Consider the following 13,640-nt stretch of genomic DNA (forward strand, 5'->3'; position numbering starts at 1 on the left):
CCCCCCCCCCCCCCCCCCCCACTCCTCCCCAGCGCTGGCGGGTTGATGGGCTCCGCGGCCGGGGGGAGGCCGAGGATCCCCCGGGCTCCGCACCCGCGCAGGGCGGCGCGGCGCCGGCAACCTCCGCCCGCCTCCCCCAGCGCGATGCGCCGCCGGCTGTAGACGGGCTTTTTTTAATTTCGCTTTTTTTGGGCAAAACCAACGCGACCAGCGCCCTCCCCCCCCCCCCCCGACCCCCCCCCCCTTTTTTTTTTCTTTAATTTTTTTTTTTTTTTTTTTTTTTTAATTTTTGGGGGGTTTCTCGCAGCAGGCAGAGGAGCCCCCCCCCCCCCTCCTCTCCCCGCCCCCCCCCCCTCCCCTCCCTCCTCCCTCCCTCCCTCCCTCCCTCCCTCCGCGGGAGGCGGCGGGACCCGCGGCCCCCAGCGCGGAGACTGGCGCATGCCACAGCCCGCCTCGGCCCCGCCGCCGCCGCCGCCGCCGCCGCCTTCCCCCCGCCGCCGCCCGCCGCCGCCGCCGCCCGCCGCTGCCCCCCGCCGCCGCCGCCGCCGCGTCCCGGCTCCCGGCCCCTTCATGCGCGGCGGACGACATGCCCGTTTTGTAGCCGGGGGCCCCTCCTCTCGTCCCGCATGTTCAGGACCAAACGCTCGGTGCTCGTTCGGCGGCTCTGGCGGAGCCGTGCGCCCGGCGGCGGCGGCGAGGAGGAGGAGGAGGAGGCGGCGGCGGCTGCTGAAGCCGGCGCGGTGGCGGCGGCGGCCGAGGCCCGGGCGCATGTCTGCGGCGGGGGGCGCGGGTGCTGCTGCCCGGGCAAGGCGGGCCGCGGCGGCCGGGCTTCCGCGGGCGCGGAGGCGGAACTGAAGGCGCTGACCCACGCCGTGCTGAAGCGGCTGAAGGAGCGGCAGCTGGAGGGGCTGCTGCACGCCGTGGAGTCCCGCGGCGGGGCGCGGACCCCCTGCCTGCTGCTGCCCGCCAAGGCCGACTCCCGGCTGGGCCAGCACTGGTACCCGCTGCCGGTGCTGCTCTGCAAGGTGTTCCGCTGGCCCGACCTGCGGCACTGCTCCGAAGTCAAGCGGTTATGTGGCTGTGAATCCTACGGCAAGGCTCACCCCGAGCTCGTCTGCTGCAACCCGCACCACCTCAGCCGGCTCTGCGAGCTCGGTAAGGCTCGGGATGGCCGGGGCGGGGGGGGGGGGGGGGGACGGGGGGGGGACACGACGACGGTGGGGACGGGAACGACACACACGACACGGGGGACACCGCGGGGATGGATGCGGGGTGATGGATGCGGGGTGGGGGGGGGATGGCCGCCGAGGGATGCTCGCCCACTCAACTTTCCCACCCCCCCCCCCCCAAAAAAAAAAAAAAAACCAACCAAAACTTCTTCGCGCTGTTTTACGCGTTATTATTATTTTTTTTTTTCGTGCGTGTGTTGAGGGGAGGGGGTGCTCCCTTTACTCCCCCCCTCACCCCCCCACCCTCCCTTCTCTCCGCCCCCCCCCCCCAGCCCCAACCCCGCCCGGTGCCTCCCCGCCGGTGCCGGGGGATTAGGGGCCGCCTGGCGCGGCCGGCCCCGTCCCCGCCGCTCCGCGGCTCCGCCGAGCCAAGGAGGCCCCGCTCAGACAGCCCGAGCGGCAGATAGCAGGGAGACTGGCGCCAGACGGCCCCTTTTGTTTATCTGACAGCTAAATATCAAGGCAATCACCGCCTCGCTGCCCTGCCTCCAACCCCCAGAGCTAAGACAAACAGTTTTGCTAAAAGAATGCCACTGTTATCATAAGTTCCTATCTTTTTTTTTTCTTTTTTTTTTCTTTTTTTTTTTTTTTTTTCCTTTCTCATGGCTCTGCCTTTATTTTCCCTGTACTTTTCTAATTCCAGAGTCTCCCCCTCCGCCCTACTCCAGATATCCGATGGATTTTCTCAAACCAACTGGTAAGTGGACTTTTTCAATGCATGCTGCAGATTTATCAAATATATACATATATATATATATATATATTAAAAAAAAAAGGGAAAAGAGCCCCTTCCTCAGGGGAAATGCCTCCTGCCTTTGTCACGCCGCGATGCAATTTTGGGGCTGCTTGGGTGCTTCTGTGCTTTCTGATACCCCTGGGTGAATTAAGATGTAATTTATCTCAGGCTGCACGAAGTAGGATTTTTAAAACTCTGGCAGGAAACTCTTAGGAGGGATTGCGATGCGGCACAGGCCTTCGCTGCTCCCTTCCCCTTGGAAAAACCAGGAAAAAAAAAATCGCGTTGGTCGATGACAGCGCTCCCGCGCCCCTGGCTGAATTTGTCGGGCTTTAGGTTGGGATCCAGCATCTCCCTGGTGGCTGGGCATCCCGGTGAACAAACGGAGTTGGGAGAACACCTTGCCGTGTTTGAAAGGCGCCTAATCCCGCCTCGTCAGGTTGAAAAACTTGGGAAAGGGAGTCGAAAAATTTTCTTTTTCCTTTTTTTTTCTTTTATAATTTTTTTTTTTTTTTTTTTTTAGCGGAGCTCTGCGTGCCTGTTGCTCGTAATTGAATGTCAGGGTGCCAGGGGAGAAGCCCATTTGAGGCTGGCACCAGCTCTTTTGCGGTCGTCTGCGTAAACTCTGGGTTGGCAGCGAGCTCGCCGGTGGGGTGGGAGATAAATCGGGCTGGGAGAAGGAAGAGAAACGGGGTGGGTGGGGGGAGCTCGGGGAGGCAGCTCCCGGCTCCGCCAGGATTTTGGGGATCGGGATTCGGGGAGCGTTGGCCAGAGCGCGGTGGTCTCTGCGGTCGCGTCCCTCGGTCGCAGCAAGCAGGGAAGCAAGGATAGATGTGTTTCCGAAGACCAATATAAACCCTTGTTTGTTACTGTTTTTTGGGCCAAAAGAGCGGTTGCTCTAAAATTGCTGCCCTTCAGTTTCTCGGGACTGAAAGAAACCCCCCCCCCCCCCGCCCCCCCCCAAACTTGAGGTTGCTTCGGACACGTGGGGTACCGCTGGGGGGGGTCCCATCCTGCCCCACGCCTCCCTCGGAGGCTGGACTGTTGTTTTTCCCCCCCTTTAAGACACACTAATAACTCTTTTTTTACACCTGGTGGAAATAAGCAAAGCTGTTTAGCAAACACTGGGGCTGCAAAGCATGAAATATTTTGCCTCGGCGTGAAAAAACAGGAGATAAAAAGCTTCGTGAATGAAAGAGGGATGTCGGGAGTGGGTTCAGCATCCCCAGCACGTGCCGGGATGCGGAAGGCTTGGGCCATAAATAGACTCCGAGGGTCTGCCGGGTCGCCAGGTTGTGCGGGTTTCGGGTGAGATCGGCATCGTTTCGACAGCGTCCCTGCGGTCCTCCCCCCCAACAAAAGTTGAGATTTCCGCCTTTTTTTTCGCCTTTTTTTCTGCCCGGCGGTGATGGCGGCGCGGGATGCAGAGGGGTTCGGAGAGAAGGGTTAAAAGCTGGCCTTTGGTTTCCTGCAAAGATGTTAGGATAAATCTATTAGCAGGGTTTAAACATCCAATCTGCCTCTGCCAGGACCTCATTTTCAGTTAGCCGAGTGATATATTTATTCATTAGCAAGTGTTGACATAAGGTAGCAAAATGTGTGTAAACAGAAAAGCCGCAGAACATGAATGTGCCATTTCGAAAGGAAAAGTTATTCCTATCGGCCAATAGGAAGTGATTAACGCTGCCCATCGGAAACGCAGAAACAACTGGGTTACTCACCAAAAAAGTCCTCCCTTCTTTTTTTTTTTCTTTTTTTTTTTTTTTTTTTTTTTTTCCTTTTCGAAAGAAAAATCCGTTTGGCAGCTGAACTCGGGCTAACGGGGCCGCGACAGGCACAAGCGGAGCCTGGAAGTCTGTTGTTGCAGGTGGGTTTTGCAAGCTCAGGCTTTCTCGGCGTTTCCTCTGCGGAGGGACCGAGGGTTTCCCATCCCGGCATCGGTACCGTCTCCCGCGGCGGTTTCCCAGCTGGATGTTGAGGATTGCTCTGCCGGGGGCTGGCTAGATGGAAGAGGGACGTTAGATCACCATGGGACCATGGTTGATGAGGCGTGGGATCTGGGGTGGGAACGGCCCCTCTGTTTAGACTTGGGCAACCGCATCTGCCCGTGGAGCTGGGAACGTGCATCCAAGCAGGAAAACTTCTGTTTTTCCATCAGGTGTGATAGCGGTCATAAAAATATGGAAGTGTTCAGTGCTACGGCTTCTGAGTGCTTCCTATGGACAGGCAGACAGGAATACCTGGACCAGCGTGGGCTCTGGCAGTGGTCACCAGTGCCCATCATCATTGAATCATTGAATGCTTTGGGTTGGAAGGGACCTTTCAAGGCCATCTAGTCCAACCCCCCTGCCATGAGCGGGGACATCTTCAACTAGATCAGGTTGCCCAGAGCCCCGTCCAACCCGGCCTGGAATGTTTCCAGGGATGGGGCATCTCCCACCTCTCTGGGTGACCTGGGCCAGTGTCTCGCCACCCTCACATTAAAGAATTCCTTCTTTATATCTAGGCTAAATCTCCCCTCCCTCTTATGACGGGGATTACATTTTTGGGGGAGGTGATGGAGGCTGAGACGGGCTGTGTCGCCGGCTGGAGGAAAGCAGGGACGGACAGGGAGCTGGGGATCTGCTGCCGGCAGTGAAATGTCCCATCGGACTGCGCGTTGGTAGGATCGATCTCGTATTTGTGCACTCATCGTAGAGCGTAAAGATCTGCCCTTGGCAGCCCGGTTACCTGCAGGAAGGCTCTTAAGTCCAGGTTGGCTTGCTTCTTCGTCAAGGAGAGGACTTTCCCTCTTCCTTAATGTGGGATAGTTGCAGGGATGGGCGACGGTGGCTTGTGCGGGGCCGGGCTCACCCTGCAATCCTGATTCCCGTGCCGGAAGCGAGATGGATAGTAGTGTCCCAAATAGTTCGAGCAGATGTTTTGACCCATCGTTAAGTGGGACAAGGAGCTGTGGCTGTCGTGCTCCTGGGTGGCTGCCAGTGGTGGTGCTGGAGTATGAGAGTGCCGGAACCCTACTGAGATGTCGCTGGCAGAGCCCGAATGCCCTCCTGTGGCATCGACTTTCGGGGGAGTTGAAGGTTTGGCAGCTTCCAGGAACTTTTCGGCACCTCGCAAGGTTGGGCTGGTGGCCACCAGGGATAATTGTCTCCGCGATGGTTTTATATTGCAGGGAGGCAGCTTTGGGAGGAGATCCGCATGCGGTAGGCTTGGGTAAACCTCCGACACTGTGACCTCTCGGTGCTGAAAATAAAATGCGGCCGAGTACCAAGCGTGAGCCCTTGGCAGATCTGGGGACGATGGGAAGAGTACAAGGATGAAACCAGGGGTCCCACTTTTGGGCTTAGCCCACACCGGACCATCATGCTTGGTCTAGAGTCAAGGTGCGTGAGCTCTGTGTCCTCTAAACTCCAGAGGGTAATTAATTGACGAAGGGAACCGGCTGTCGGATGACGGGACATGGGAAGGGAGCTGATGGCTGTTGAAGAAGTCATGAAAGCACATCACCCCATTGTAGTTACGCATTTTAGAGTCAGGACGGGATTCTCTCCCACCGTCCTGTCCAATGATCACGTTATGATCCTTGGAGTAAGACAACACGGAAAGGGCAAATTATGTCCTTTATCCCACGGGGAGCTGTAACCGGGGGCAGACGGAGCCCAGCGCGGGGCAGGATTGGTTCGCCCTGCCTTCAGAAAGCATCTGTAGCCCGACCAGTTGAAGGACATCTCAGAAGAAGGGCGGGGGGACTCCTCTGTCTGGACCAGAAAGGGTTAAAAAAAAAAAAAGAAAAAGAAAAAGCGTAATTCTTTAAAGCATAGAAAGCACGACGAGGCATTTAGAGAGGGTATCGTATACAGTATTTCACAAGTAAAGTCCATTTCCTGCCTCCCCTATTGTTTTTGGTTTGATTAAGTATATCCTGTTAAACTGTATATTCCTGTTAGGGCTTCTACTTCACTCCGATAAAATGAGGTTATGCAGGCAGGGGTTTCGTTTTCACCGGGATTTCGGGGATGAAACCCGGAAAAATGACTTTTACCAGTAGGCAGAGAATGATCTTGTTGCTCCTGGTGGTGGCCCCTGCTTTGAGATACGGCCGCGAGCAAGGTGGTGTTAGCAGGGAGCCCAATGAAACCCAAAGTCCCCGAGAACCTGCTGAGGACCAGAAGGTTGTGTGAACTTCATGGATCTTCTCAGGCGTGGAGTGGCCTTGAGCTTGTCTCCCTCATGCTAGGGACCGAAAAGCTGGAGTTTGCCTGTAAGACCAGGGGATCGGTGTTGGCTCCTGGCTGTTGTCACCTGGAGAAGCAGGCTTGGGATGGAAAGGTCCAAACCTTGAGGTGGAACAGCTCCATGCGTCAGGAGAAACCTCTTAACGGGGCGTCCAGTCTTACCCTGCCCTTGCCCTTTGGTGCTGCGTGGAGGAGTAGATCCAGGAGGCGTCCCAGGAGGTGACAGCGAGGTGTAAGATCCGCCAGCAACTGGCGGTGACAAAAATTGAGCGGGGGAAGGCAAACGTAGACCGTTGGCCGCAAAAGAGCGGCGATGAGACATTTCCCTTTCGGTTCCCATTTCGGTGAGTTACAGGTGTTGACTAAATTGGGTGCGTAAAGCCACGATTGAAGCATTTTTGGGAGCTCGCTTGCATCAGAAAGACGACAACCTTGATCTCATTACCCGGTGACTTGGCCAGAGAGGTGGCAGCCAGTCTGTAATTTCTGCTGGTCTATAATCAGCGTTGGCTGGTGATGAAGCGCAGCGCGCAGCCTTGATTGAGGCGACGAGTTAGGGTGGATGCTTCTTGATGAACTACCGTCTCTGCGCGGACAATTAGTAATCGCTTCCTGCTAAACCCTTTGGAATGCGTGTTCTGCTCGCGGCGATGCTGGGAGCCTGCGAAGAACCGCCTATATACTGATTTTTTTATTTTTTTTTGTTTTTTTTTTTTCTTTTCCTCCACTCCAGCAGATTGTCCAGACTCTGTGCCTTCCTCCACTGAAACAGGGGGAACTAATTGTCTAGCCCCTGGGGGGCTTTCAGGTAAGACATCTTCTTGTTGATCTTGATTTTGGCCGTGAGTTGCGTTGTCCGAGGGTCCCGACGGAAAGGCGGAGTGATGCCGGGGAGTTGTGGGGATGCGAGTTGTTGAGAAAAGGCCTGCTCAAAGGGGGAATTAGGTTTCGTTTCAGTAGCAGCCGCGTACCTCTCCGGCAGAGGATGTGTGGAAATCCCAGGCGAGGTTCTCCATTCCCAAAAGCCCAGATTTCCCTTTGAATTCCGGCCTCACGCTCCATTAATTTTCGGAGCGAGGCAGGAAGAGGTGTGTTTGGGGAAGGCGAAGTGATGTTGGCCACCCGTTCGTTTGGATGCGTGGATTGTCGGAGCAGGTGTGGTCGTGCCTTGCAGAAGGATTCAGCGTCAAGCTCTCCTTGACTTGGTGGTGGCGTCTCTCGCCCCTGGGACGAGAGCCGTCCTTGGACATTGCTGCTGGTAGGGTAACCAGCATCCTGCATTTCATGTGTGAGGCTCGTGGTGCCTGGGGAGGGCAGGTGACCCCGTTTTTTGCAGAAGACGTTGCAGAAGGAGTTGAACTCAATGATCTTCTGCGTCCCTTCATTGAGATGTTAACATAACTTGAGATATTCTATGATATCCCTCGTTTTCCCATTTCCCATCTCCTTCAGCCTCCAGCTGCTGTTACGGGATGGGGGTTCAGGGGGTGGTTTCCTCAGCCCTCTTGGGCTTTTCGTAGAACGATAGAGTGGTTTGGATTGGAAGAGACCTTTAAAGAGCATCTAGCCCAACTCCAAGGATGTGATGCCTCCAGCACCTCATCTCCTACCCTGGCCCCGGCCAACTCCGTGGCCGGGCTTTGTCTCTACCAGGATTAAAGCGCCTGCAAACCGCGTACCTACGTGTCCACGCTGACGGCTTAAAGGTGCTTCCCTTGGTGGGGACGTTTCCCCGATGGGCGATTTATTCGTCGCCCTGAAAGCGGAATTTCAGAAATAGGTCGGTGACAGCCACGCACGCGCGGGCGGGCGGGCATCTGCCCCTGCCTCTCTCCAGGAATTGCGTTCGGCGTGGATGTCTTTAAGTGAGCCTTGTTTGTTTTTCTTTGGGTGTAATATATACCCTGTCTGTTATTTGAGAGGGGAGCATATTGTTTGCTCAAAGGCCCTAATGAGAATTAATCAAAGGGAGGGGGAGAGGGAACAGAGAAATTTGTCGCTGTTGGGGTTTTTTTTGGTTTGTGTTTTTTGTTTTTTTTGTTTTTTTTCTTTTAAATGCCGAAGACTTTTGGGGTTTTCTTTGTATTTTTTTGCTATTGGAGCCTATAGCTTTAGGGAAGGGGAAAAAAAAGGGACTGTAAAAAAAAAAAAAAAAAAAAAAAAAAAAAAAAAGAAGCAAAACAACACAATAAGGATGTTGTTAGATCTTTTTTTTTTCTTTTTCTTTTTTTTTTTTCTTCTTTTTCCTCCTGAAATACACCCGTTGCGGAGGGGAGGAGAGAGCAGTTCGGTTCCACAGGATACCACATGAAATAAGCAGAGGAAGTAACTCGCTTTTAAAAAGGGGGCTTTCTGTAAGGTTCGGCCTATTGATAACATCTCGTCTGGCTGCTCCGCTCCCGAAGGGAAGGGAAGGCGGGAGGTGGGGGCTTGGGCTGCAGGAAATAACGCGGCGCGTTCCCGGTGCCTCCCAAAGGGCCGCTGGAAGGGGAGCCCCAGCTCCCTCGTAGACCCTCCTCCCCAAAAGAAAGCACGTTCCCCTCCCCGAAAATGCCTTTTTTTTTTTTTCCTTTTTTTAAATACTTATTATATCGTTATTATTTCATTGGATCGCATTATTTTTTTGGTCTTCCTTATCAAAGGTTCCCCCAACAACCCCTCAAAGCCTGGAAACAGAACCTTTTACGATCATTAACCGCTCTTTTTTTTTTCCTCCCCAAATGTAATTGTAGCCATTTAGTTTAATGAGGAGCTGATAGGAGAGTTGACTCATGAAGGGATACGGTTAGCTACCCAAGCCCTGAAACAAAGCCGAATGCCTCCACATGAAAGAGCATTTGTTTTGAATTTGCTCTGATTTACTGGCATCTCCCTTCCGCGCGCCCGAAGTGCAGCGCTGAAAATTCCCAACTGGAGAGACCCAGTCGAGAAAGGAAAATAAACGCACTTTGCAGCGATCCTCCAAAGCTCACTTTCTCCTTTTTTTTTTTTTTCCTTCTTTTTTTCTTTTTTTTCCCTACCTCCCCCCGCATATTTTAGTTAGCGGAAGAGTGTATTTGAAGAGGGCTTTAATGAGTTATTAGTTGGGTGCACGAGGAGCTCTTCGGCTTGGTCTTATCTAAGTTCGGGTAGATGGGGATCTGTGATGCCGGGTGGAGAATCCAGCATCCCTCATCCTCTCCAGACCAGGGCTGTCAGGGCTGGATTCATGGTTCCATGATGAAAGGATGGCTTTAAGAAAAGCCAAACCCCTCAATTTTTCGTAGATTTGGAAGCTGGAGAAGGAGGCTGTGGAAGACATCGCGGGTAGATGGTGGTGGTGGGTTCCTATAGCATCGTGGGCAGGTTGCTTTGGCCACCAGTGACGGGCAATGGGTGGCGTAGTGGCGGTGTTCACAGTCAGTAGACCAGCTCTAAGGTCTGGAAGCTGGAAGGGCAGGATTTAGTGAGGCAGATCGCTCTCGGCACCGAGAATTTGGGAACGGGGCCAGCCTGGGGTTCACAGCCACTCTGGCAGGGAAACCGCGTGGCGAGGGTTGAGAGGATGATGGCAAGAGGAGCATTAAAAAGGGCATGCTCTTCTAGCTCTCCATGAGGATCCTTTGATGGTGATGAGTCTCAGGTCCAGCCACCACTGGGGTCGTAATCTCCTCCCGGAGGCTGAAGGCAGTTTCATTGATGGATACCAGAGGTGCTGGAGGATGTGGGAGGTGGAGTGGCGCAGCCGCGGGGATGGATGGGGAGTGTTTCCCCCTTGGGATAACCGATCTGAGCTGCTGTATCCCTCCCTCCACTTTCTGTTCTCCTTCCTGGCCCAGGAATGCAATATTGGGTAGTCCTTCATGCCATGCTCTTCTCATCCCACCTCCGCTGTGTCTTTTCCAGCCATCCCTTTCTCCAGCTGATGCACCCCTCACTCCCCCGAGGTGCTGGCTCCATATTCTTGCCTTTATTTATTTTCTTAGAGCTTTATTTTTGTCGGTGGTCACTCCGTGGGTAGGTCAGGACTCCTCGCTTGTGGTGTCTCCCACCGAGGTGGTTGTGCTTGGGTATTGCCAGTCCTGACCCTTTGTATCCTCGACGTGGTTAAAGAAGAGAGCAAAAATAACCCATTGGAGATAAAAATAATTTCCGTAAATAGGAGACAGAGGGTGGTTTTTCCTGTATTTTGAGCTGACTCGTTCCCAGCAGACGTGTTTGGTTACGACTCTTCCTTCAAACAAGCAAAGCCATGCTTGGAGGGCCTGGAGGTGGCCGGCCTGTGGTCCGGTGGCGCCTGATCAGTGGGGGTCGAATTCCCGTGCAACCCATGGAAGAGCTCCACTCTGAGAGTAGGAGCGAGCTGATGGTGCTTGATGTGCTGGGTCTCCATGGATGCTCTCCACCCACCCCCGGACATCTCCCTCTTGACCCATTTCTGGCGTGGGGCTGGTGGCTCTTGGCTGATGGAGAAGGTTGTGGTGCCCATGGTGTGCGAGAAGGTGGCTCTCCTGCAGGATACATGGATGATGCTGGATTGGCTGGAAAAGTGAAGCCCTCCAAGAAGCCCGTCATGGCAGGAAAGCAGGATGAGCTGGCTTGTGGCCTTGCCACCTCCGCTGCTTTTGTGTTTATAGGGGTTATTCATAAAATACCAAAGCTGAGAGTTTACCCAGATTTCAGCCCAATCCCGTTGACTTGCCCTGACTCTTGGAACCACCCCAGGGTTTCCTGGAGCCAGTGGACATTGAATGATTGTGCTTGGTGGGCGCTGGACCAAGGCTCTGCAAGGCTCTTCTGGAGCAAGCGTAACCTCGGTTTCTCCCTCCCAACCCATCTGTATGAAAAAGATGGGAAAAGACCTCCGGAGGTTGGAGGAACATCAACATCGCTCCATGCTCCGTCTCTCCTGATGGTGGGACCACGTCTGGTTTAAGGGACTGCTTGGCTGAGTGACATTTCATTCCGAAATCGCGGGCAGGCCGGGAATGTTTCACTATGCCTCTGATCCCCGCTGGTATCTGCTCGCCGGGGAAGAAGCACCTTGTCCAAAGCCGGAGCTATTCGCCCCTCGGAGCGGCTCCCCATCGCTCTCTCCCCTCCACACCCCTCCATGTAAACAGGATCCCGCGCGGTTTCTCCGGCAAAGTCCTGCCTGTGTTTTCCCGTTCCCCCCCCTCCCTCTCCTACAGAGTTTATAACCTCCTGTGAAATGCCTTTATTTACAAATTGGCATCCTATTATAATCTGGAATCGAGACATCTTCCTGTGGAACTAGGATTGTATATTTGTCCCAGGGATAAACAATTGCTTGGGAATTTTTTATTATTATTATTATTTTTTTTTTTTTTTTTTAATGTCACTTATTCTTGGTTTATTTTCGAGCGTACCTCCTTTTAATGTTTTTTTGTTTTGTTTTGGTTTTTTTTTAATTTGCTTTGAGCACCGCAAGGCGTTGCACCCTTTCCTTCCCAGCCTCGTTGGAGACCCGAAATCCCGCCCCCCCCCACCCCGCAATCTCCCGTAGCTAAAAAAACGCCGTCCCCTCCTGGAAAGGACAAGGTTATCAGGGGTTAAACGCCAAGATGACAGCACTGGAGCCTCTGGAGCAAAACAGGCTGCCTGCCAGACTAGGAGCCTCCCGGCTCGCCTCGCACATCATCTGACCGTGGCCGGCGGGGAGGAGGGAGCCGGCGCTTGGCACCGACCCCGGGGCTCTTGGCTTGGCCACTCCGGCTCCTTCGGCCCCGTGGGGAATTTTTTTTTTTTTTTTTGAAGGGGGACCCCCTCCCCCCCCCCCAGGGGACACGGCCGGGGTAGCCCCCGCGATGCGGCGGGGATGCTGGGGGGCATCCTCCTCTTAGCTAATTAAAATCCCCCCCAAGCAAATAGGACCCATTTAATAATTAAAGTGCTCTGGAGGATCCTTGTCTAGATGCTCTTCTAGGATGGGTTTTAAAAAAAAAAAAAAAGCGTGGCAGAGGTGCTCCCCCCCATTAAATGTTTCAACCCATCCCTGTTTCAACCCATCACCAGCTCCAGTAAATCCATTTTTCCGGGCGCTGCTGGATTTTTCCCAACCAAATGGTGCCTTGGGAGCAGTCGACAAGAAAACGCAGAAGACAACCCCACCACCGGCGAGTCCTTCGTGGTGGTGACTGACCACGGAATCATGGAATGGTTTGGGTTGGAAGGGACCTTAAAGATAATCTTGTTCCAGCCCCGCTACGGTGGACCGCGGTGGGGACCATGGTGGGAACCAGAATGGGGACCAGCATGGGTACAATGATGGGGACTGCGGGGGTTTTACACCGCAACCCCATGTTTTTTAGAGGGGACCGAGGACAAAAAAGGGGAATTTTGGAAGTTAGGGTGCCGGAGAGGGATTCAGATGGTGCTGTGTGCTGCCAAAAGATGTCCCGATGAGCGCCGGCAACTTGATCGTTGGGGACATTTAAAACTCGACGGGACAAAAACACTCGTAGAGGAGCAGCCCCGGGCTGGCGGGGATGCGGGCTGCATCGTTTCCATCCCCGCCGCCTGCCAGCGGGTATCGCTTACACTAGAGGAACCAGTAACGTTAACCACATGCATTTCCCCGCCACCGGCATTGAGGGGTGGGGGTGGGGGGGGGGATGCCTATTCCTAACCGTGGCGGCCAAGACCTCGTTAAAATGAGGGACGCCCCATTTTAGGGTGCGGAGGGGGGGAAAAAATTGGGGTGGACGGAGCTTCCCCCCCCCCCACCGCCCCCATCCCTCATGGGGTGCTTCGGGAGGGGGATGGCTGGGTGGTGGGTGCTGGCGCGGGTGGGTGCCCCCACCGCCGTCCCCCCCGCCGGCTTGAATGACCCACGCCGCAGCCTGGCTGCCTGCCGACTGTCACAAAGGAGCTTCCTTTCCAGTTTATTTTCGGCGCTGGGATATTATTAACCGCTGAGGCACGGGCTCTGTTCTAACCACCCTCGCTTTTTGCCTAAATCGCTTGGTTTTTTTTCTCCCCCCCCCCCCCACCCCACAGCCCCGCCTCGGCGTGCCGAGGCCGCCGGCTTGGCCGCGGTACCGCCGGGGGTACCGGCTGCGTCACGGCTGCTGTTGAGGAACCGGGAAGGCAGGGAGAAGCGAGCGGCCTCATCCTGCGCGGGGCTGAGGTCGGGGAAGGGAAGGAGCTCGTCTCGGCGTCTCGCAGGATTTCCGCCTGCTGGCTTCGGATTAGCCCCTTGCTTTGGTTGGGGGTTTTTTTTTTTTGGGGGTTGTGTGTTTTGGTTTTTTGTTTTTTTTTTTTTTTAATTTTTTAACTACTTCTTTTAAGACAAGCAGCATCTGGGGTGTTGCCGGCTTGCCTCTTTCTCTGTAGTCTCTTTTATTTTGTTTTATTTTGTTTTGTTTTATTTTGTTTTGTTTTATTTTGTTTTGTTTTATTTTGTTTTGTTTTATTTTATTTTTTTTATTATATTTTAGT

At 54.2% G+C, this 13,640-nt stretch overlaps 1 protein-coding gene across 3 annotated transcripts in view; it reads left to right on the top strand.

Moving 5' to 3' along the window:
* Window positions 1–515: 515 nt before the first annotated feature.
* LOC128902097 (mothers against decapentaplegic homolog 7-like) overlaps window positions 516–13,640 on the top strand; it is a 28,883-nt gene continuing 15,758 nt past the window's right edge. The window contains exons 1-3 of one of the 3 annotated variants that reach the window (XM_054184467.1): window positions 516–1,155; window positions 1,873–1,926; window positions 6,934–7,008. In XM_054184467.1, the coding sequence (XP_054040442.1) occupies window positions 627–1,155; window positions 1,873–1,926; window positions 6,934–7,008 (658 nt within the window). In that variant the 5' untranslated portion in view covers window positions 516–626. The remainder of the gene's footprint in view (window positions 1,156–1,872; window positions 1,927–6,933; window positions 7,009–13,640) is intronic. The other 2 variants (XM_054184468.1, XM_054184469.1) reach the window with 2 other exon arrangements.

This window comes from Rissa tridactyla, chromosome W (assembly GCF_028500815.1).
Source record: "Rissa tridactyla isolate bRisTri1 chromosome W, bRisTri1.patW.cur.20221130, whole genome shotgun sequence".
NCBI classification, from domain to species: Eukaryota; Metazoa; Chordata; class Aves; order Charadriiformes; family Laridae; genus Rissa; species Rissa tridactyla.